Source organism: Pogona vitticeps, chromosome 3 (assembly GCF_051106095.1).
Source record: "Pogona vitticeps strain Pit_001003342236 chromosome 3, PviZW2.1, whole genome shotgun sequence".
In the NCBI taxonomy this organism is placed as follows: domain Eukaryota; kingdom Metazoa; phylum Chordata; class Lepidosauria; order Squamata; family Agamidae; genus Pogona; species Pogona vitticeps.
In genome coordinates this window covers 257,190,283-257,215,170 of record NC_135785.1, presented here as the reverse complement: position 1 = coordinate 257,215,170, position 24,888 = coordinate 257,190,283, and the positions used below count along the sequence as shown (strand labels likewise).

General features: G+C 43.2%; 1 protein-coding gene across 36 annotated transcripts in view; it reads right to left on the bottom strand.

Moving 5' to 3' along the window:
• Nucleotides 1–24,888, bottom strand: part of DLG2 (discs large MAGUK scaffold protein 2) — a 1,097,443-nt gene that overhangs the window by 68,798 nt on the left and 1,003,757 nt on the right. For all 36 annotated transcript variants that reach the window (XM_078390148.1, XM_078390151.1, XM_078390152.1 and 33 more), the window contains one exon: nucleotides 11,367–11,481. In XM_078390148.1, the coding sequence (XP_078246274.1) occupies nucleotides 11,367–11,481 (115 nt within the window). The remainder of the gene's footprint in view (nucleotides 1–11,366; nucleotides 11,482–24,888) is intronic.

Sequence of the window (24,888 nt, the reverse complement as noted above, 5' to 3'; positions counted from 1 at the left end):
TAGGGCAGGAAAGACTAACTGCCTGGAAAATTGGATGCTAGGAACGACTCCATGGCGCTGACATAGCTTCCTTGAGCCCCCCCAAAATGGGTCAGTATGGAAATGGATACATGATACGTAGACCTCTGGAAAAGCTGCTATCTCATGAGTCTAGGATGTTGCTTATCTGGAAATATTATAGCCTAGAGCTACAATAGAGAACTGTTTCCACAGGTTTTAAGGAAGAAACCAAATTTGGCGGCGGATGAAATTGGCAATTATAGCCCCGTCGCCAATGTTTCCTTCCTCAGCAAAGTGGTTGAGAGGGTGGTGGCAGATCAGCTTCAGGCACTCTTGGACGAAACCAATGCTCTGGACCCATTTCAGTCAGGCTTCAGGCTGCGCTATGGTACAGAGACGGCACTGGTCGCACTGTTGGATGACCTGTTGAGGGAGGCCAATGGGGGCAACATGTCCTTGTTGGTCCTCCTCGACATCTCAGCTGCCTTTGATACCGTCGACCACGGTATCCTCCTGGGGAGGCTCTCCGAGTTGGGAGTCGGTGGCCTGGCACTTGCCTGGCTCCGCTCCTTCCTGGAGGACCGCCCCCAGAGAGTACAGCTTGGGGAGAGGGTCTCGGCCCCGTGGAATCTCAATTGTGGGGTTCCACAAGGGTCGATCATCTCCCCAATGCTGTTTAATATCTATATGAGGCCGCTGGGCGGGGTCATCAGGGGGTGTGGGGCATCGTGTCATCAGTATGCTGATGACACACAGCTCTACATCTCCTTTACACCAACTTCAGTGGATGCCGTCCGGTCCCTCCAGCGCTGCCTGGACACTGTACTGGAATGGATGCAGTCAAATGGATTGAGGCTGAACCCGGACAAGACGGAGGTCTTGAGGGTGGGCGGCCCTTCCGTCAGCGGCATAGGTGACTCCCTCTCCTTTGGGGGGACGACCCTTGCCGCAAAGAGTGAGGTCCGCAGCTTGGGAATACATCTGGACCCGGCGCTTACCATGGAAACCCAGGTGGCGTCCGTGGTCCGCTCTGCCTATTTTCATCTATGGCGGATTGCCCAGCTGCGACCATATCTTGATCGGGGGGCCCTCACTACTCTAGTCCATGCGCTCGTAATCTCGAGATTAGACCATTGTAATGCACTCTACGTGGGGCTGCCTTTGAGGCTGACGCGGAAACTTCAGATGGTCCAGAATGCAGCAGCCAGGCTCCTTAGTGGGGTGAGAAAACACCAGCATATCTCCCCCACCCTGGCTGCTTTGCACTGGTTGCCCATCCGTTTCCGCATTGACTTCAAAGTGCTAATGATCACTTATAAAGCCCTAAACGGTTTGGGACCTCAATATTTGACAGATCGTCTTCTCCCACCCAGATCTACCCGGATCACCCAATATAGCCAGCAGGGGCGGCTGAGGGGTCTGACGCCGAGAGAGGCCCGGAAGGAAAAAACAAGAAACCGGGCCTTCTCGGCGGTGGCCCCTCAGCTGTGGAATGCCCTCCCAACAGAAATTCGGCTGGCACCCTCGCTGGGTGTTTTTAAAAGCCAGTTAAAAACTTGGTTATTTAAGAAGGCCTTCCCTCCAGTCAATTAAGTCTTTTTCTCTGTTTCTCTCTCTTTTTTTGGCTATTCCATCTTGGTAATCCTCTCTTTAAATTAATTGTTTTAAATTGAAATATGTAATTTTATGATTTTATATATTTTTATACTGTTTTGTTTTATTTTGTAAGCCGTCCCGAGTAGACATGGTCTAGAGGGGCGGGGTAAAAATCAAATAAATAAATAAATAAATAAATAAATAAAATAAAGCCCAGCATGTTTTTCCCCAATGAATCTAGTGGTTAGCAATTGAGGAAAAAGGTAAAAGTCAACAAAGAGAAAGCAGGAAACTTCAGAGGTGTCAATGGAACAAAAAGCTACTGTAGAAAAGAGCCTTCTCCCCTCAACCTTTTCCCTAACATCTTGGTTCCTGACTCCTTTCCCTTTTCCAAGGAAGGCAGGTTTTTTCCTTTCCCTAACCCATCCTTTTCCCAAATAATCTTCCTACTGAGCCTTTGTAAGGTCCTCTCATCTTGGGATCTTGGAGGAGGTTCTGCTTGAACCACCATATTATATGTACCTAATGTGTTGCATTAGGTAGATACAGTATTTTAATTTATGTTTTAATCATATTTTGATTTGCAGCTTTGCTGCCATATAAAGTCATGCGAAAAAGAAAGTACACCCTCTTTGAAATCTATGGTTTTATGTATCAGGACATAATGAAAATCATTTGGTCCTTAGCAGGTCTGAAAATTAGGTAAATTAGCCAGGGTATTAATGAAGACTTAAGTGGTTAGCAATACAGGAAGCTGATCTCACATCAAATCAAATATTTGTTCATCTTGTCCAGTATCATACATTCCAGCTGGAGGTGGCTCTTGATGATATTAAAACAAGGGTGTTCCATTAAAAAAACCAACAACTCAGTACTAAATTAAAAATCTAGAAACAATTATAGGTACTAACAGAATGTTTCTGAAAGGAAAAACAAAACAGAGCTTTTTTGTAATGAAGAAAAAAATGAGCAGTTAGAGAATGAGGCAATAAAAATACAAATGGAATAAATTGTAAACTGAAGCGAAACATGAAATTTTGAAACATTTTGCAAAATTCCAGACATATAGTTCAAGAATTCTAAAACACTGAGTTCTGTTCTGGTAAGAAGATAACAATTTAGGCCAGAATCCAAAAAAAGGTGGATTTTGTAAGTATCCCCCTAATTGTTAATCATGTAAAGCTCTTTTCAGTGGGAAATTTTCCTAGCCAAGATTTGATACTCCTGTATCTTTGCTGCCCACGTGACAGTCATACTGAGGTGTATGTGCAAGGGGCTATCTCCTAAAAAGCCTTGGATTCAGTTCGTCAGCTTTCCCTGCACCCAACTTTCCCTACTTCCGGGTTGATGAACCAAATTTCGTGAGGCCAACCCATCTTCTCCAGGTTTTAATTAGAACATTACAGGAACAAACGAAGATGGCGGACTATCTCTCTGAAACAGGTTCCTGTAACAGTCCCTTAACATTCCAGATAAAAACCTGGAGCTGATTCACTGACCCACAAATTGGAGACACCAGCTCCCGCTTCTTATCATCTGTCACACTGCGACCCTGCAGGATTCAAGGATCAAAGCCCAAAGGCCTTTCGGATGCTGTTGTTCAAAACCAATCATGTCTCCAAGTAGCTGGAAGCCAACAACTGACAATAAACAAACAAGCCATCAGACTCCAAATTCAACCTCAGCTCCAGTCTAATTATCTTGCTGTGGACTTACACGAACCTTATTGCTATGGTTTCAGAGATAACATGGTGTCTCAGATATGCACCCTGTCTGGTTTTTATATGGGAAGTCTGAAAATTTCACATCCACTACCCATGCAGAATCCTCCTTTATGCTTCAAAGACAGCTCCTACATTGACAGTAATATGATTTTGATTCAAATGATGTAAGGATATATATAAAAAAAGCAAATTTAGAAAGTGAGTCATGATGATTTTTATTGGACCTTACAGGAAAGAATCCATTGGTCATTGTACAGTGGTGCCTCGGTAGACGATGATAATCCGTTCCACTGAAATCGCTGTCTAGCGAAATCATTGTAGAGTGAAAAGCAAATCGTTGTCTAGCAAAAATCAGTTTGCGAAGCAGGGAACCAAACATTGTCCAGCAAAATTCCCCCATAGGAATCCCTGTTTTGCAAATCGTTATAGCGATCGCAAAAAGTCAATGTCTAGCGAAAAAACTGTAATGCGGGGTAACTGTCTAGTGAGGCACCACTGTAACTGTATTGTTATTTTCTTTCATAGTCCGTAGGCAGGGTCAAGAGGGGAACTTCAGCTAGCGCGTCTGTTCATCCCTGTTCCAAACTGGCATTGGGATGCTGGGAAAGTCTCATGAGATAGTTTTAGGGTAGTGCAGAGAACGGCAGGAAAGAAAAGTAGAAAACTTCGGAAAGGGCTGAGAAGGATTACTGCCCCTCTGCCTCCAGCAGGAGAAGAATCTACGTTTGTACTCAGAAATTTCCTGCAGTAGGAATGGAGAATAAGGAAGTTCTGCAGATAATCAATTAAAACGAATCTACACAAATCTTACGAAATAATAAAATTAAAGTACAAGAGGCTGTAATGTTTACATTAAATGATTTAACTCGCCTACGTTTTTATGAAGTAAAATAGTATTTCAATTACATTCTAAGATTTAAAAATGCTGTTTGATGCCATTACGGTACTAGAAAAGCTCTAGCAGAGAATTCTGGCTACCTCACCAGAGCACCACTCCAGCAACCTGTAAGACTGGCTCACGACACTAAAAATGGTATCAGACTGCTGTGACTTGGTAGTATAAGATGCACTTTAAATGGCTGAAGAACTGAGAGCATGAAAGGGCACTTTTACGTATTTTCTTGCTCTGGGTATCAATGGGTGCCAAATGTATAGCGTGAATAGGCAGTGAGTGGAAACACTCGGGCATGCCAGGCTACTGACTGGGAACAAGAAAGGACATCTTCCAAACCCCCTACTTATGTCAAGGGAGAGGGTAGAAGGAAGGAAGGAAAACTGGTGGGTAAAGGTAAAGGTAAAGGTTCCCCTTGACAATTTTTGTCCAGTCGTGTTCGACTCTAGGGGGCGGTGCTCATCCCCGTTTCCAAGCCATAGAGCCAGCGTTTGTCCAAAGACAATCTTCCGTGGTCACATGGCCAGTGCAACTTAGACACGGAACGCTGTTACCTTCCCACCGAGGTGGTCCCTATTGATCTACTTGCATTTGCATGCTTTCGAACCGCTAGGTTGGCGGGAGCTGGGACAGGCGACGGGAGCTCACTCCGTCGCGTGGATTCGATCTTACGACTGCTTGGTCTTCTGACCCTGCAGCACAGGCTTCTGCGGTTTAGCCCACAGCGCCACCACGTCCCTTTACAAAACTGGTGGGAGCTTTGCAAATAAATAGAAGGTCTACCACATTCCCCAGCTTGACGGTGTGGCATTGAAGCTCCTGTCTCAAATCACAGTCCTTTATTTTAACCATGTTCAAAATGGAGGGAAAGTGAATCTACTCCGGGTTTTGGTCTGAACTCTAAAGGAGCCAACTCAGGGAATAAACCCAAGAGCAGTTGGCCACTATAGCAGAAGAGGCTAGGTTAGGAATGCTGATCACACAGCACTAAAAGAATGATCAAAAGTTCGGTTTGGAAACTATGTTTCAGTAACAAATGAACCAGATAAAACTGGAGAGAGATGTGCTGGTTTTTCAAAGGCTATTTCCACAATTTTGACAAACGGCTGACAATTTGTGCCCTGTGATCTGTCCCCACTGGGACTGCCTGCTTCCTAAGGAGGCATTTAAAGCCACACCTTCTGCCACCAGACCTCTGCACTTGGATCTTTCATCCTTTCAGGTCCTTTGCAATGCCACTTCCAGCCTTCTCCCATTCTCCTCTGTGAATCTGATTATTTTCCCCCTTGTTGACATTCAGCAGCTGCAGGAACCCGCATTTTAGAGAGAAAGTAACCCCACCAGGTCATCAAGAGGTGGACAGCCTCTTTGCTAAAAGCCTATTGATTTCAATTTCCTCCAAAGAACAGGAAGGGGAACTTGACTGTCTAGAACACAAAGTGTGCTTACACCCTATATGCCCCAAATATGTTCTTTAAATTTATTACAAGAAGAACAGAACGAGAGAGAGAGAATTCTAATCATAGCCATTTGATGAAAACAGGGCTACATTTTTATAATATTGATAAAAACGTGATCCTATCATGTCTACTCAGGAGTTAGTCCCACTGAATGGAAAATACTAGGGGTGGAATTTATGTGAGCTGGACCATAAAGAAAGCTGACCACCAAAGAATTGATGCTTTTGAATTGTGTTGCTGGAGGAGACTCTTGAGAGTCCGCTGGACTGCAAGGAGAACAAACCTATCCATTCTGAAGGAAATCAACCCTGAGTGCTCACTGGAAGGACAGATCCTGAAGCTCAGGATCCAATACTTTGGCCATCTCATGAGAAGAGAAGACTTCCTGGAAAAGACCCTGATTGTTAGGAAAGTGTGAAGGCAAGAGGAGAAGGAGACAACAGAGGACGAGATGGTTGGACAGTGTCTGCGAAGCAACCAACATGAATTTGACCAAACTCCATAAGGCAGTAGAAGACAGGAGGGCCTGGCGTGCTCTGGTCCATGGGGTCACAAAGAGTCGGACACGACTAAATGACTAAACAACAATAAGGACTTCCAATCTCAGAATTGACCTAGATTTCCCAAGGAAGAATTCTGAGACTGGGAGAGGAGAGACTAGAAGGCATCAGGTCAGTCTCATGGCTTCCTTGGAACTAGTCCATTGCTCCCTAGAAAGGGTAATTCAGTGAGAGGCTGCCCTTATAGAGTCTAATGGGTCCCTTCTTTTTCTCAGCCAAAGCACAAGGAGTGAAGCAGTAAATTGAAGTTGAGAAGGCTCTCTTTTGCCTTCTAGGTACGCCTGTCCCAGCCCAAGAATTTTGCTTGGGGGAATTCTAGGTGAATCCAGGGACTGGAAGTCCTGGAAATATGAACATCCCATCCTAATAAATTAATGAAATTCAACTGGGCTTATACTCAGGTTAGTAAGCAAAGAATTCTAGCTTTATTGTGGGATTTTCAGACTATAGAAGACAGGCAAGATGTTTCAGGTGGGAATCTCATATAACCTGACCCTTTTGAAACAGGATCTTATTGAGCAATCCAAAACATACAATGGGTGAGCTCAGGGCAGTGATAGAGGATGGAACTCTTGCTACCCCAATGGAATTCAGGACAAGCCACTATCTCGACAGACAGACTGATGGAAGAGAAAGTCAGAGAAAGATATCTCAATGGTCATCTAAACAATCCCCTGGTAATACAAGCAACCCACTAGGACCTATGAAAGGGGATGCTTATTTGAAGTTGGTCTGGTCAAGGAAGTTTCACCAGTCGCTATTTTTGCTTTCTCTCTCCAGTGATAAGAAAAAAAATGCTTTCTGGTACATAAACGATCCAGAGCATAATCACTCTGCACACACAAACAAAAGATGTAACAGCCAGGAACATGGAGCAACCAACCATATTACGCACTAAATAGGTCTACAAGAGCTCTGGAATGCAGCTGTGGGTGTTCTGGAAAACCAGCTGTTAACATTTTGCATTCAGAAACCATGTCAGGTATAGGATGCTGTGATCCCAATTTAATTTACAGTCGTTTGCTGCAATTTCGAAGAAACGTTGAGCCCGTCTAGTGTAATTTACTGCTTTCCCCAAACCTGCATTCAGATGATTACATCTGAGGGAATATTTCCACCAGCTGTTAAACCCAATTATGACAGTAAGCCTATTTTAAGAAGGCCACTAAGTGCATGTTCTGCTAATAGCTCCATGCAGAGTAGTCATTGTTCTGGAAAAGCAGTCCAGCCATAAGCTTACAGCACCTCACTTTACCCACAAAGTCATATTTGCATCCATTTATTTCATCTAGAAACCTGGCATATGGTAGTAAGGTGGAAAATCTGTTGTGCATGAGGAGGTTGACAATGTAGTTTTTGAAGGCTCAGACATGTAGTGTGTTTTTGAGACTGACAGAACAGATAAGAAACTCCCAGTATGCTACAATCTTAATGTTTTCGCACTTAATCCAAGAAAAATCTGAAGCCAGAGACGGGAAAGAAATTAGTTCAACTTACACCGTAATAAAGGTCTACCTAATTGTGTCTCTTTGTACCAAGGTATGAACTGAGCTTGTAATAGTTTTAAATGTGCCTGTCTCCAAATTCTGAAACTGAGTTTTCAAATGGAAAAAAAAAGCACAAACCATATAGATGTTAGTGAAAGTAATGCTAAGAATAGATTTCTTCAAGGAAAAGTGCTTTCAAATGCACATGCACTTGCCTAAGTTTCTTTCGATTTTGGGTGCTTTAGGAAAAATGTGCACAAAATATACATGGATGAAATCCTTTAATGTAAATATTTTTTTGAAAAAATCCATATTGATCAACTAATCAAATGTAAGACTAGGGAAAAAGTCCAATCTCTCGGATGAACCAAACATCACACTGGAAAATGATGAATTGAAAGAAACCAAAATTGACAGATTTGTCCGTTCCCTACCAATAGCTGTCCTTGTTCCGCTGGCCCTTAAGGCTCACAGGCGAAATGGGAACAGTCAAGTACTATCTTTTCCAGGGAGGTTAAATCAGGCCAAATCAGATCAAATCTAATCAGGCTAAGTTAAACAGCAGGGCTGCTTGAGTGTGTTCTAGCACCATGGACAGTTCCCATAGGCTGAGCTACAGAAAAAGTTTGCATTTGTAGTAAATACGTAAAGAGCCTGAACTGACCTAATCTTGTTTGGTAAACATGAAAGCATAGACACAAAATTCTTGTCGCCTGGAGGATGGGGTTGTGTGTGTCTTGGAAAGATTCTGCACATTTTAAGGCAGTTGCTGCGTGTTTCTGTCAAATGCACATAGTTGTTCATGTGTAAAGTGTTGTCTACTGGCACGAAATAGCAAATGTAACTATATTGGATGGTTTGTATGTATCTTTTTGATTAATTTGCCTCTTCTTCTTCTTGCTTACAGGGCGTGTCTAGTTTCATAAAGGGAAAAGGAACTGGTTTTATGCAGCCGCATTTTGCCGAAAACATGGCTAGCACAATGAAGAAAGGATTTCTTGTTCCGTTTTCACGGCGGGAACTCCTACACGGGTTACAAAATCCTCAGCCGGCTTGTGATGGTCAGTACTGATTACAAATATAAGGTACTGCTGAGATTGTTTCCATTTTCATGGAGCTGAGGCCATCTGAAGCCACAAGTGGGCTGGTAAAGCAAGCACACCAACTTCCTTCCTTTTTTCCTTATAAGAACTCCATGTTCTTCTTAAAATGACCTGTGTTTAATGTTGAAAGCACTCAGTACTCATCCTTTGAACCTGAGCGAGGTGGATGTACCGCATCTTCAAAATGGTGATGGGACAGATCTTGGAAGAGCTGACGGAGTCTGACAGTCTCCTTCTGTAAGAACCAGATCTAGGATGGTGGTGATCATGGAACATGCATCAAAAGGAACACGGCAACTTCTGAGTTCTATGCAACCTTGTTTTGTATGAATGGGTGAAAAATGTACTGCTCTTCCTCAGGTGACAAAATGTTTTGAGCTGTCCCTAGGGCACATACGTAGATTCAAGAACCACAGTCTCTGTTAGCAAGACACCAGGAAGAGACATGGGCAGCCTCAAAAGGGCCCACACCCAGAGACCTTATCTATACCAAGAAGCAACCCAACCCTGGAAATAAGCAGATGCTTTCATAATAAGCTAGACTGAATGCATTCGTGTTAAAGCTAATCCTTTCATATTAAAAAAGAGGACAAGCAAACTGAGACATAAAATTGTCCTGGAAAACTTGAAAGTTCTGTTAAAGTGACTTTCCTTCCTCATAGCAACCCCAGGCAACACTGCCCCTCATTGCTACCCAATTAACTGAGGTCTTTCATTGCAGCCCTTAATAGCCATCATTCAGTTATCAACACCCTGCGCCACTGATATTTTTCCCAAGAAAGTTGTCAATTAATTTACTGACTCTGAGTTTCTCATCCACCAGAAACAAAAATGGCATCATTAAGTCTTAGATTGAGCTGCAGTTTCTCCTCCCAGCAGGATGCCCTCATTTCCCTCTCCCTCTCTCTCTCTCAGGCTGACATATTCTCAAGAGGCTGGACTTAATTGGATCTATGTAAGGTCATCATCTGAATTATTTCCACTGTGAGCAATCATCACCGCTAGGGACGTGCAAATTGCTACCCTTCCCATTTGTGACCATCGGGATGCTTGAACTGGAGACACAGCACAAGTTAAGATGGACTGGAAAATTGAAGCATTTACAGCGCGTACTGTGGACAATTCAGTCAAAAGAATGGTCCACTGGCAGTAGCCGGCATTTATACAGAACATGACCATAAAAGACATCGAAGCTAGTAATTCTCCCACTCATAGATGGGAGGATTTTTCTATGGCATTATTCGGAGATTGTTTCCAAATACAAAATGTCCAGGAGTGGTTGATCATTGCCTTCTTCTGCGCAGTACTAACAAGAGTTCGCCTGAGTGTCACTGCCATGGTCTTTTGACAGTGTTAACTTGCACTCCTGCTGCCACCCAGTAGCTGCCCTTTGGGATTTTATTTTGTCTGATTGCTATTGTGCCCATCAGTAAAGTGCCTTCGGCTCCTTAGACCATTAATTATTGAAAAGCGTGAATGCATCTTAGTCTGGCATCTCAGCTTTGATCGTGCTACCTTGGGTAACCCTGCTGGGAGTTCAAACTCAAAACAGAGTGTGCCCTCCTGACAACACTACTCTTCTCTGACACACTCAACTCCCTTCACTACAACAAGGTGTCCATCCAAGAGAATGCAAAAGTGACAAAATTGAGGCTATTGTACTTTGTGCCCATGATGTAAAGACAAGACTTGCTAAAAAAAACCCACCAGAATCTGGGACAAAAAATTTGCCTGTTAAGACTACTAAACCCAAGCTAGTGTTGCCTAGAACAATCACTTAAATCAGGGTTAGATACATTGCTCAGTCCCATCCAGAGCAAATCCACTGAACGAATCGGGCTCTTTGGCCGTGTTCTGAAGGTTGTTCTTCCTGACGTTTCGCCAGTCTCTGTGGCTGGCATCTTCAGAGGACAGGAGTGGGAACTCTATCTTTCACTCCTGCTGCCACCCAGCAGCAGTTCCTACTCCAGTTCTCTGAAGATGCCGGCTACAGAGAATGGCGAAACGTCAGGAAGAACAACCTTCAGAACACGGCCAAAGAGCCCGAAAAACCCACAACAACCATCATATCCCATCCGTGAAAGCCTTCGAGAATACTTCTGGGGGTTATTTATTCATAGGAGGTGACTTGACGGCATGCAACAACATAACAACACTATCTATTGGAGATATATACATGGGGATTGTCTCAGATTGCATTTAGCTCACTGGAGAAAATAGAAGTAGATGCAAAGTTTCATGTGCACCTTCGAGTACAACATGACAATAATGTGAATATTAATCTTTACTCCTCTGTTGCTGAAGGCTGGATGCACAATTAATTCAACACAGGCTGAACTAGACAGCTCCCTGTTACTTATTTTCTCAAAAAATGATGTTCCTTTTTAATGGACATTCTCTATTCCATTTTTTCCCCTCAACACTTCCAGTTCTTCTATGGCAAAATTGCACTGAGGGAAACATTAGAAGACTCTATACCTCAGTCCCAAGCCATTGCTATACTATTATTTCTCACCAACAAATGACGCCATTGTGTGGACCTACCTGACATAAAGGGAACGCTTCTGATTGGTTCGCAGGGAGCCCGACCCGGAACTCATGCTGTGGTTCATCATCTGCTCCCGCAGGTCATGGATTTTGGCCTCAAATCGAGCGTATTCTAGGAAATAAAGAAATAAATAGATTTTAAAAGGATTCAGTCTTCACCCAATTTTCCGTATTTAGTCATTACATTTATGGCTTGCCGTTCACAATAAGTGAGCCCCACTTTATTGTCATGACAGCCCTGTGAAGTACGTCAGTCTGAGAAGGAACTATTAACCTGAGGTAATTAAAGGGACTAAGACATGGATCTCCCCATAATCCAACCAAAGTACCATTGCGACTTTCCGATGGGCGTCCTACTTGCCATCATTCTGAATGTGAGTAACAAATGTGTATTAAGACGGATCAAACATTAAACAAAATGTGTCAAGTCCATTTGGCCAGAATCTGGGACAAACAATTTCCCTGTTAAGACTACTAAACCCAAGCTAGTGTTGCCTAGAACAATCACTTAAATCAGGGTTAGATACATTGCTCAGCCCCATCCAGAGCAAACCCATTGAACGAATCAAATTTGTTAAGTCAACACTTACTGTTGCTCCAATGGGTCGAGACAAACTGGGACTAGCAATTGGAACTGGGCAATTGTATTTGTTTCGAAACATTTATCCCCTGATTTTTGCTTTTCAATTCAAGGCAACTAATAACAACCACCATTTTGAGCAATAACAGTCCAAAAGATCTTTCCAATATGCCACATAATTAAAAAAAAACAAAACGCATAGCACAGCAAAGCGATAATCCTAGGCAGCTGAATTGTTGGCTCATGAAAAGATAGCATATTTTGAGTTACAGTAGGGCCGTGGTATCTGCAAGGGATCAGTTCTAAGCCCCACTGTGGATGCCTGAAAACCACGGATAACAGCAAACAGTATTGTCTCTGGTTCCCTCTGTTGGCCAATTCTGGTAATTACATCGAGGAAATCCATCTCTGATTTTTTTTAATTTAATATTTTTTAATATTTTCAGACTGTGGATAACTGAAACCATGGATAATAAATCTGCATGTATGGGGTGGGGGGTGGGGGGTGGGGAAGGGTCCTGCTGAAAATTGATTGTTGTTGTATTGCCATTTCTAGAGAGAGGCACCTGTGGGATTTTCTGTCTCTGATACCAAAAGAAACTTGGATACTGTATATCTTGATATGGATTGGCATAAATTGTTTTAAGTCATTCTTAAAGGTGAGTGGGCAGGAAAGTAAAACAACTGAGCACATAGTGAATTTTGCTTCAGAGTAGGCGAAACCCCACCCATGTCCTTAGATTGCGACCTTCATTGTTCCTCTCTAATAGCTGTACTAGCAACAACAAAGGTATTTTGGTATCCTTGAATGTACAGATTGATAGGGGTAAAATGGCAGGAGTGAGATGACTGTATAATAGGACCCCTGTATGCACAGAGATGTGTACATCATTCTCCATGCCAAGCCACAGGGGTCTCCTCCAGGCCCCTGTGGTGCTGGAGGAGGCTCTTGAGAGTCCCCTGGACCGCAAAGAGAACAAACCTATCCATTCTAAAGGAAATCAACCCTGAGTGCTCACTGGAAGGACAGATCCTGAAGCTGAGGCTCCAGTACTTTGCCCATCTCATGAGAAGAGAAGACTCCCCGGAAAAGACCCTGATGTTGGGAAAGTGTGAGGGCAAGAGGAGAAGGGGACGACAGAGGATGAGATGGTTGGACAGTGTCATCGAAGCGACCAACATGAATTTGACCCAACTCCGGGAGGCAGTGGAAGACAGGAGGGCCTGGCGTGCTCTGGTCCATGGGGTCACAAGGGTCACAAGGAGTTGGACACGACTTAACGACTAAACAACAACAAATCCACAGAAAGCCCCTGCTCCGCAGGGGGTGAATGGAGAATGATGTACTTCTGTACAACTCTAGTTCCGTACAACTCTACTTCTGCTTTGTGCAAGTAGCTGCTGCTTGTGCAAGCACGGGTGGAGAAAGAGCAATCACACAAAGAACAGTGTGTGTGTTACAAACAAACCACATTCTGCCCATTAGAACTAGTCCTGCCATTTCCGGGAGCAGAGGACAACATTTTCTTTGCAGATTTTTGATGCGTGCTTGTCACATTCCCAACAGATCTTCTGTTTTCCACGTTCAACATGCCCAGTTCCTTCAGTGACTGAATGTAGCTCTCTTGCCACTTGGCTTCCAGTGCTTGTGGCCACCAAATGTTCACAGATGGCTGTACTGCAGTTCTGTATGGCCATTAACCAGGCGGCTTCCCCGTGTATGTCTTGTTCTTTTCTGCTCCTATATATCTCAGTGTGGCTGCAGGTTCCTGAGTTAATATTTGCTATTTATTTTGGCATGCTTCCCAGAATGAGTTGCCGCTGCATAATAAGGACTAGTTGTTTTTATTCATTAGCCCATAACTGGTGACCTTTGACCTTCAGAATTGCCAAAGTAAATAAATAGACAAAAATAATAAATCTGGCCTTGTTCTAAACAGCAGGGTTGCAATGACCTTTGGTGGTAGCTGATCCCCACAACTTCTCTCGGTTAGAAATACTTATTTTCCGACTGCTGAATGTTTCCGAAACCCTTTGCTTTTGGCATGGGATAAAATTTAATACATAAAAATAACAAGGCAGGTTTTGACTGGGGAAGGTGAAATCAAGGAGGGAGGGCATGGTAGGACTCTGCCAATATTTAAAAGAATATTATCTTAAAAAGAGAAAAGATCTTATCTCTGTTTCCCAAGAAAGCAGGACTAGATTCAATGGGCTTTATGTTGTAGGAGAATAGATGTTTTTCCCACACATTTGTATAAACATCTTAGTTGAAATACGTAGCAGTTCTGCAATGGGAACTCCTTACTAGAAGTCTTTAAGGAGAAGGTAGACAATGGACACTCGCTTAATGTGGAAACTCCTGACTGGGCAGGAGACTGGATTATACCCATCTCCTTTTTAGCTAGTACAAATAGCGCTTTTTTTGTGTGAAAGTCTCAAAAGGCAGTCTCTATACTTCATCAAAAGTTTCTCATTTCCGGAGGTTCATCCTTGTAAATATGCCAAAACACCTCATTGTCCGCTCCCTATCCCTCTACCACTGATGACCCAGCTATAGCATATTTAGTTTTTAGCTCTATATAAAGCTCTTTTACTGTCTGCACAGGTTTCCTCTTTAATAAATGATGGAGAAATTCCATGTCTGTAGGTATGGGAGTTAACATCTATATTTAGACTCCAATGCACAGAGTGAAGAGTTCAATAAAAAGCGAAGTCTTGATAAAGTTGCAGCACCAGTTCCTCTCAAAGCAGACATGAACCCTCACACAAACATGAACAGGAAAGTACTACTTGGTTTCCTACTTGGTCAGGTCTACAAGATTTTAAATTTCTGCTTAGGAACGCACAAAAATGATCCCTTGAATTTCAGTGCCTCCTTCTTCTATGGTAGCCTTGCATATTCAGAAGGACTATCTGCAAAAAGGAAGATTCCCAAGCTTTGCCTCTGGGTAGGCAAACAGCTCTAGTTGAGATTTTTTTTTTGGCTTATATTTTATCTCCATCCAGTGATTTTTGGTATATTCCTCCCACTCTGCTATGAATCGATTTCATGCTTTTTATGAGATGCCTAAACTGGGAGTGAAAAAAAAATAGCTGGATAGTTTTAACCCCAAGCAGCACTTAGTTAAAATGGCATGAAGAAAATCAAAGAGTAAGCCAACTAGATGGTGTGGCAGACAAAATAAAGACTAATCAAATATACAGCATTTTCTTTGTGTGCGAAAACAAAAGGACCAGGGGAAGAGGCTTAACCATTAATTCCCAGCATTTGCAAAGTCCGATTTGCAGGCTGCAAAAATTATGGGATATTTTCTGTGATATGGATGAATTTTTCATTCAGAAGGGGAATCACTTGTGTTTTTCTTGCTCTGCGACTGGCAGGCACCCTATTATTTCTCCCAGAGTTCCTCTGTAAGAATACTATGACATGGCAAAGGAATTCTGGGAGGAAAAAAATGGCTCCAGCTGAGATGCAAGAGGAATGTGAGTTTTCCTGAGCCTCCAGAGTCCCAACTGCCAGCATAAAAAGAGGCAGATCTATAATTCCAATCCACTACGCCAACCAATTCTTTCTTAATTTTCCCTTGTACCCTACAAGCTGCAGGTGTGTGTGTCTGTTATTTTTAAACCCCAGGTCATCACCCAGACATATTTTTCATTTAATAAGCTAACAATATGTAGAGAAACAATTATAAATCTTAAAAAAGGAGAAGTATTTTGAATAATGTGCCTACAAACCATTAACATGAGTAACAAAGCAAGCATTTGACCAATAAAAAGGAGTGTCTTCAAGTCAATTCTAACTTCTGGTGACTTTTTACAGGATTTTCTAAGTAGATTTGTTGTTGTTTAGTCGTTAAGTCGTGCCTGACTCTTCGTGACCCCATGGATGAGGGCACGCCAGGCCCTCCTGGCTTCCACTGCCTCCCGGAGTTTGGTCAAATTCATGTTGGTCGCTTCGATGACACTGTCCCTCCATCACGTGGATTCGATCTTATGATGGCTGGTCTTCCGACCTTGCAGCGCAAAGGCTTCTGTGGTTTAACCCACAGCGCCACCACATCCCTAATCCATGAAAATGGCCACTGCCTATTCCTTTTCAGGCTGTTCAATTGTCAGGTAAAATAGGATTTGTTCTTTTCCAGTTTTTTTTCAGTATCATTTTTGTGCTGGTTACAGATGCAATCTGTACTTTGAAGGACTATATATAGTAAACAGTACAATTGCAATGTGTACTTTTACAAATGTATTTACTGAGAAAAAGCCATGACAACAGGAAATTACTATTATTATTAATCATAAAATCATAGACTAATTGAGTTGGAAGGGGCTTATAAGGACAGTGAGTCTAACTCCCTGCTTAAAACAGGAATCAAAGCATATCTGACAGATGGCTGTCCAATTTTCTCTTGAACACCTCCAGCACTGGAGTTTTCACCACCTCCTGAGATCATCGGTTCCATTTTTGTACTGCTCTAACAGTTAGGAAGCTTTTCCTGATATTCAATCTGGCTTCCTGTAACTTGTACTCAGAAGTGGTTTATTATTCCTTTCTTCTGGGGGCATCCTGGGACTGTGAAGCTTGCCCAAGGCCACACAGGCTGGCTCTATTTTGCAGGAGGCACAGTGTTTTACTGCTCTAACAGTTATTTTTCTTGATATTCAATTGAAATCTGGGATTTTGAGACTATTGTTAATGCATTCTTTCCATTGTTTCCAGCCCAGTGCTCAAGTTATCAAGATCTTTTTGAGTTTCGTCCCTGTCTTCCAACGTACTAGGGGACCTGGTGGCGCTGCGGGCTAAACCGCAGAAGCCTGTGCTGCAGGGTCAGAAGACCAAGCAGTCATAAGATTGAATCCACGTGACAGAGTGAGTGCCCGTCACTTGTCCCAGTTCCTGCCAACCTAGCAGTTCGAAAGCATGTAAAAATGCAAGCAGATAAATAGGGACCACCTCGGTGGGAAGGTAACAGCGTTCCGTGTCTAAGTCGCACTGGCCATGTGACCATGGAAGATTGTCTTCGGACAAAAACGCTGGCTCTATGGCTTGGAAACGGGGATGAGCACCGCCCCCTAGAGTCGAACACGACTCGACAAAAAAAATTGTCAAGGGGAACCTTTACCTTTACCTTCCAGCGAACTAGCTATTTCACACAATGAAGGTGGAATAGCTAATTCCCAATTAAGAATCTTTCTCCTAAAGGTTCCATGGATCTCCCTCATTTGGAGTATTTAACATCCCAAATTACTCCTGCAGAGGAAAACTGCCTATAGGAAATGGTGTTTTGAAGAAATGTGATCTTACCTGCAAGCGTTTACAGGATGACTGGATTAAAAGAGGTCAACTGAAACAGGATCAGTTTACAAAGCACACTGCACATTTGGACAAAGAGTTTCAGGTAACCAAGGTCAAGAAAATCAAAATGGATTCAGTCACACAGCCACAGATTCATTCCCTCCATGGTGAAGAGATGAAAGGGATCACTAATAAACACCATTAGTGCTTGCTTTTATACAGATTTTTTTATATTGTGGTGTTTAAATTATCTGTTTGATGATGCTGTTTAGTATTCATATTTATTTACTGCTTCTCAGCCAAATAGGGTCCCCGAAGTCTTGCAGAACTCCTAAAAGACCACAAAAAAAGACATTTCTCCAAAACATGTTTTTTTTTTAAAAAAATCAACTCCAATTCAAAGGTCAGCACTTAAAAAACAAACAACAGCTCTAAAAGCTGGTATTAAAGCTAAATTTACATACCAGAAGCCAAACTAAAAATTTTTTAAAAATGTTTTACTGTGATTTCAACTCATGTAAGCTACTATGAGGGACGTGGTGGCGCTGCGGGTTAAACCGCAGAAGCCTCTGGGCTGCAAGGTCAGAAGACCAACGGTCGTAAGATTGAATCCACGTGATGGAGTGAGTTCCCGTCGCTTGTCACATCTCCTGCCAACCTAGCAGATTCAAAGCATGTATGTAGATAAATAGGGACCACCTTGGTGTGAAGGTCACGGCGTTCCGTGTCTAGTCATGCTGGCCACGTGACCACGGAAACAGTCCAGACAAACACTGGCTCTACGGCTTAGAAATGGGGATGAGCACCGCGCCCTAGAGTCAGACACGACTGGACTAAATGTCAAGGGGAACCTTTGCCTTCACCTAAGCTACTATGGGACCCTGTTGAAGGGTGGGATATCAACCCAATGAAACAATAATTAAATAGAAATCAGAGATTGCCATGTTACTTTTTTGGAATAATCTTACAGCCAACATGGCCAGCATCGTAGCTGTTCATTCATGACACTCAGTAATAATAGGGAAACAAGATTGTTATTCTTAGTTATGGACATCTACAAGGCTGGGCAAAAGGGTATTTGCCTTTCCAGACCCAAGTGTCTTTATTATTTTAATGTATACAGAGAATCACAATGTGTCATAGTAGCATGCACTATGCATGCAAACTATGTTAATAGGCCCCCCTAAATAATTCCTTCAGACAGCCTTGCTTCCAAACCCATTCAGTTTTACCTGTCGTCATTGCTTCCATAATTACATTCATCGACATTTCCCAAGTAACTTGAGTTGCCCAGAACCCTTAGAAATGACCCTCTTCTCTTTGGCAAGTATTGGGCAAATGATTATGAAAGAGAGACATTGTCTCAGAATGTAATGCAATCTAAAAAAAAAATATTATAGGGGATTTAAATGTCCCTGTCATACCAGCCAATGTCGTGTCCCTTTTTGTTTCTTCTTGAAGGTGGCCACAAATTGTCCAGGCTGAAATGCATTGGGCAGGTTTTTAAGTGAAATAAATCTACATTTTTATACATCCTGAGGCTTTTCTCTCTCACACAATTGGATCTATAAGATGTTTCCATTTCCCCCACTTAAAAAAAAAAACACTGGCCAATACCAACTGTTCTTGGAGAGCTGTTGAGAATTTGATTTGGGCCTTTCCACCCGCCCCTCTTCCTTTGCTGAGATCTACCAAGTGGCCGAGGTAGTCAGGTAAGTAAGGAGCTGCTCTTTTGAGGTTCCCCCAGATCCTTCTCTATCGAAACGCCCACCTACCCAGCAGAGGACCGACAGGTGTCTGTCAGCACCATGATGGGCAGGAAGACTGACACCCTAATCAACAGTCCATCCACCATTTTGAGGCTACCACAGTACCCCAACGTCATACACACAGATTATGGTGGCACCTTTGCTGCTTGTCATGGCACTGAGAGACACCAGTAAGATCCTCTGGTGGGCAGATGGCCATTTTGGTATAAAATTGGGAGGTGGTCACCTCACACTAAGCAGTGACTTTCCTCTTGGCTTTTCCTATTTCCAGGCCCTAGCATTCATGAGCTTCTCCCAACCTTTGCTTTGGAAGGATTTTCTAGAAGAAAGAGAGAGCAGTATGGATCAAAAGTACTTCCTTTATAGCCCTAAAAAGAACAGACTTGGGAAAAAAATATGAATGCAGAACCAAAGGCTGCAACCATTTTGAAAACATGCCTCTTTTGCCTTACAGGGGAGAATCAAAAATCATTGAGGAACCAGCCACACCTTGCATGTGAAGGGCAGAGAAGCCTAGAAGAGACAGGAAACAGAGTTCCCTGCTGCATTCAGGTGCGTTACAAGGGCTGTCAGATTTCCCTGCGTATTAATTTGTAGCCCCATGTCAAAAGCACGTTGCCCTGGGGCTGACTTTCATCTTTTCCTGTCGCCATGATCTTTGCATGGCTCTTGGGTGGGGTGAGCGGCCCTCTAGCGTGCGATGAACCCGGCCAAGATCTGTTTACTCAGACACTGAAAAATCTGCCTAAGCGAAGCTGTTCCTTAAAAAATGATGGTGGCAAGGATGATGAAGAGGGTAGCAATAATGTCATTTCATTGAAAAGGTATAGCAGATTGAGGGCTGATCTGCCCAAGCCCATACTGCCCCCATTAATGGGCATAGGCTATTCTTTCTTCCGTTGAGTAGTACAGTGGTCCTCAACCTTGGGCCTCCATATGTTCTTGGACTGCAACTCCCAGAAGCCTTCACCACCACCTCTGCTGGCCAGGATTTCTGGGAGTTGAAGTCCAAGAACATCTGGAGGCCCAAGCTTGGGGACCACTGGAGTAGTAGACCAGATGCTGGGTGCTGATCGTTTCAGGTTTGGTCTTTGAGCCAAGAATAGGAGCTCAACACCTTTTCACGGTGCTGTGGATCTAGAGAAAACTGTCTGCAAACACTTTTTTTACAGCACAGGAACCAATACTAAGGATAAATGCCTTGGGCTTCCCAATGAGCATTACGGCTGAGTGGGGACTGGAGGCATGGCTGCTATGTATTGCTCTCTGCCAGGGTCACCAGAACAATGCTTCAACCACCACCACCACCACCGTGCAGTATTGATGCACATGGAAAATGTGAATGGGGCTCGTGATGTCCTGCACATCCTTCTCAGCCATGCTGCAGTGCTCTAGGAACAACTCACATTCACTGGAATGCTGCCTCCTGGCCTGCATCCTGCCAACAAAGCTAAGCACATCTGGCTAGCAGGGAGAATGGATTTTTGCAACTTAACCACCCTGAGTTTGTCCAGTCTCCTTTTAACGGCATAACAGTTCATGCAAACACACATTTGAAGAGCTTCTGTGGTTCCATGGTAGAATTGTATCATTGGGAAAGGGTGAAGGCAAGAGGAGAAGGGGATGACAAAGGATGAGATGGTTGGACAGTGTCACTGAAGCTACCAACATGAATGTGACCCAAATCCGGGAGGCAGTGGAAGACAGGAGGGCCTGGTGTGCTCTGATCCATGGGGTCACAAAGAGTCAGACAAGACTTAATGACTAAACAACAACGAAAGATTAAACACAGTTCATACAGATCTTGGAAGTGCTACCTATTTTCAGATTACAGCTCCCAACATCCCCTAGTCAACATGGTCATAAGCCATGAAATCAGAGCTCATAAATGTTACTTCTTTAGACTACAACTCCCAGAATCCTCCAGCCAACATAGCTAAGGGCTGTTAACTCAGAGCCTGCAAAGTTTACTCTTTTTTTGCTGGCTGGGGATTCTGGGAGTTGTACTCAAAAACACAATATTTCCAAATTCTTAAGTTCGTGCTACTTCCCAGCTTTCTAATCTAGAGGGAGGCGGCTCTGCTCCATTGATTGTGCTGTACTGCACTGTGATAAGGGCACCACGGTCATCTGTGGATGGCCAGCGGCTTGCAGCACATTTCCAAATGAATCCCAGGAACATCATGTTGAAAACATGGTGATTATATAGGGATGATGATGATGACAAGCATGGTAATGATGACAAAGATGATGAGGTTATCAGTAAATTAATTAAAAGCTATATATCTTGCATTCTGTGCTGAAGACAAGCAATCATGATCATTGACTAGGAACAAAAGGTGAGAACAGCATTTTCCTTTTGCTAGGAAGGAAGGAAGGAAGGAAGGAAGGAAGGAAGGAAGGAAGGAAGGAAGGAAGGAAGGAAGGAAGGAAGGAAGGAAGGAAGGAAGGAAGGAAGGAAGGAAGGAAGGAAGGAAGGAAGGAAGGATGGAAGGAAGGAAGGAAGGAAGGAAGGAAGACCCAGAAGTGGCCCAGACCATACACAGAACTGGCTTGCAATGGAAGCTGTAGTTTGGAAAACAGAATAAACTCTTTTAATGGGAAAAAAGAGAGCCTGTGGTGTTTCGTGTTTACTAGATATTTGTATATCATTTTATTCTCTTTTTAATCATTTTTCTATTATCATTATTATTATTTTGTTCAATTAAAAGACATGCTGTGATCAGGATAGTGACCCACAGAACCACACCGTCTAAGAATCAGGGCTGAGTAGCACCGAATCTGGCAAAGTTTGGCTGCCTTCCCATTCTGCGGGTGAAAAGCAATCCACACATTTTTCCCACATGTCTGGAACTAAAAGCCATAGAAAACTGCTTCCACTGTTCCATGATAAAAGCAAGCTGTTAGTCAGTACAAAATCAGCAAAGGAGGAAAAGAGCGAAAGGAACAGACGGAAGGGGAGAGAACAGCGACTTGCTTCATTATCCTGGTACTTTAGTCATGCTGTTGAATCAACAGCACAATCTGGGAGGGAGATGCCGTTGTAAAAGAGGAGCTGGAGTAGAGTCACTGCATGGACCTTGAAGTGTGTCCAACTAACACAACTACTGGCAGCAGTGTGTTACACAGCCACAAAATCCATGCCGTTAGATAACCCACCCACTTTCCATAGCATGCGAGATAATGAGAGCAGGAACCACTTAATTAAAATGCCTACTTCTGGTAAAGATTTCGAAAGAACAAGCATCAGGTCTCTTTGCTGCCAAGTGGCAGTTTCTTGCTCCGGAGGAAATAATCTGTCGGGGCATTTAAGGGGGTCTTTCCGTAAGATCGAATCCATGCGATGGAGTGAGCCCTCGTTGTTTGTCCCAGCTCCCACCAACCTAGCGGTTCGAAAGCATGCAAAATGCAAAAATGTGAGTAGATAAATAGGTACCACTTTGGTAGGAAGGTAAACAGCATTCCGTGTCTAGTCACGCTGGCCATGTGACCACAGAGGATTGTCTTTGGACAAACGCTAGCTCTATGGGTTGGAAACGGGGATGAGCACCACGCCCTAGAGTCGAACATGACCGGACTAAACGTCAAGGAGAACCTTTACCTTTACCTTTCCACCCCTCATTTAAACCCAATCACCAATGAATAACTGGAAAAAGACACCCAGTGACAAGGCCGATCCAGTCATTCGGCAGAGTGAGGCAGCTTCCCCAAGTGGCAGATGCTGGAAAGGGTGCAGAGAAGTGGCATAAAAGTGTGTGCCACATAGGCTGCCCTGTACAATAGCTTGGAAAAAGTTTGTATATTAATGCTCTCAAGGTTCCCCTCCCCCGGCTTAGCATGCCACTGGGCACAAAATGTGCAGTGGGGAAAATGGAGCAATTGGAAACTGATAGATGAACCCTCATGCACCACTGTTAGAGCCGTCCCATTTCTTCAGAGTAGACCTCTGACAGTTTCCAACTACACTTTTTGTTTTCTCAGTGCACAATTGGTTTCCAACTACATACATGGGGGAGGGGGGAAAAACCCTGTTACTCTCAGAATCGCCCCAGCCAGCTTTGTCACTTGCCATGCTGACTGAACATAACATAACAGGGGCATTTATCTTCCTGTGTCCTATATGTTAATTCATTATTTCTCTGTGCAGTTCAGGACGCTACCCTAGTAGATTTAACGGACAACTTGCGGAAAGGGACAACTTGTCTGCTTCTTCAAGTGAGAGCATTCCATTGAGGCAGAATATGGAAAGACAGAATGGTTTCCTATAAGTAAAGGTGTCAGATAACAGTGCATTTTATACCCTTATCTATTCAATCTGTACACAGAGCCTATATGAAAAGACAGACTAAATTCAGATGAATGGGTGGAAGAAACACCAGTAATTTAAGATATGCATATAGCACTCTCTTACTGGCAGAAAGCAGCAATGGCCTGAAATGACTGTTAGCGAAAGTGAAAGAAGAAAATGCCAAAGCATGACTGCAGTTGAACATGAAGAAGACAACAATCATGATAACAGAAGAACTACGGAAGTTTAACATTGACAATGAAGAAACTGCCATGGTTAAAGATTTTGGTTTGAATCATCAATCCAAACAGATATTGCAGCCAAGAAATCAGAAGAAAACTGAGACTTGGAAGGGGAGCAGTGAAGAAATTATCATCAAGTGTAAGGACTTGTCACGGGAGACCAAGGCCAAGATAATTCACTGTTATATGTGTGGGTATGAAAGCTGGACAATGAAGAAAACTGACATGAAGAAAGTTGAGTTATTTAAAATAGGTAGAGGATGGTTACTTTGTAGATACCCTGGAGTGCTAGAAAGATCATATAAACCCTGAACTTTCTCTGAATGAAATTGAGGCTATCCTACTTTGGGCACATCATGATAAAGCAAGATTCACTGGAAGAAAACAATAACGTTGGGAAAAGTTGAAGGTCGCAGGAAAAGAAGAAGACCAAATATGAGATGGATTGACACAATAAAGGAAGTGATGGGCTTCAGTTCACAAGACCTGAGCACGGCATTTTGGACAAGATATTCTGGAGATCATTCATTCAAAGGGTCACCATAAGCTGGAGGCAACTTGATGGCATGAAACAACAACTTTAGCTGTGACGTACTACTGTATTTCAGATTATGTGTTCCGGCCAGAAGAGGTAAAAGTCAATCAGGTGGCTCAGTTTATTGTTTAACTGGAAGGTCCTAATGTTCAATGTCAGATGACAGAAGAAAAGGTAAACAAATGTGGGGATGTGGAAAGATACATGTTTAAAATCCAATGCATGAGTATTAGGCACACTTTCCCTCAATTTCTAAACCTGCACAGTCAATTCAATCACTCTGCCTGTAACAAAATCCTTCCAAAGTAATGGAATAATAAAAAAAACCCAATAAAAACTGATATATGATCGGAGACATGGCCTATGTTTATCTGACTGTAGATTTGGTGTAAATAGTGCAGTAAAAATACATAACAACAAGCTGCTTTCATGTCTCGACTGCCAGAAATACAGCATGGTTTCTGGTCAATGGTTATAAGTCATTGCATAAAGGCTGTTGAGAACAGACCCTGCCTGGCATCAATAATGTGCAGTCTCTAAGAGCAGAAAGAATTTGGTCCAAGGGACGTGGTGGCGCTGTGGGCTAAACCGCAGAAGCCTGTGCTGCAGGGACAGAAGACCAGCAGTCGTAAGATCGAATCCATGCAACGGAGGGAGCTCCCGTCGCTTTGTCCCAGCTCCTTGCCAACCTAGCAGTTTAAAAGCATGCAAAATGCAAAAATGCGAGTAGATAAATAGGTACCACCTCGGTGAGAAGGTAAAACAGCGTTCCCTAGTCATGCTGGCCACGTGACCATGGAAACTGT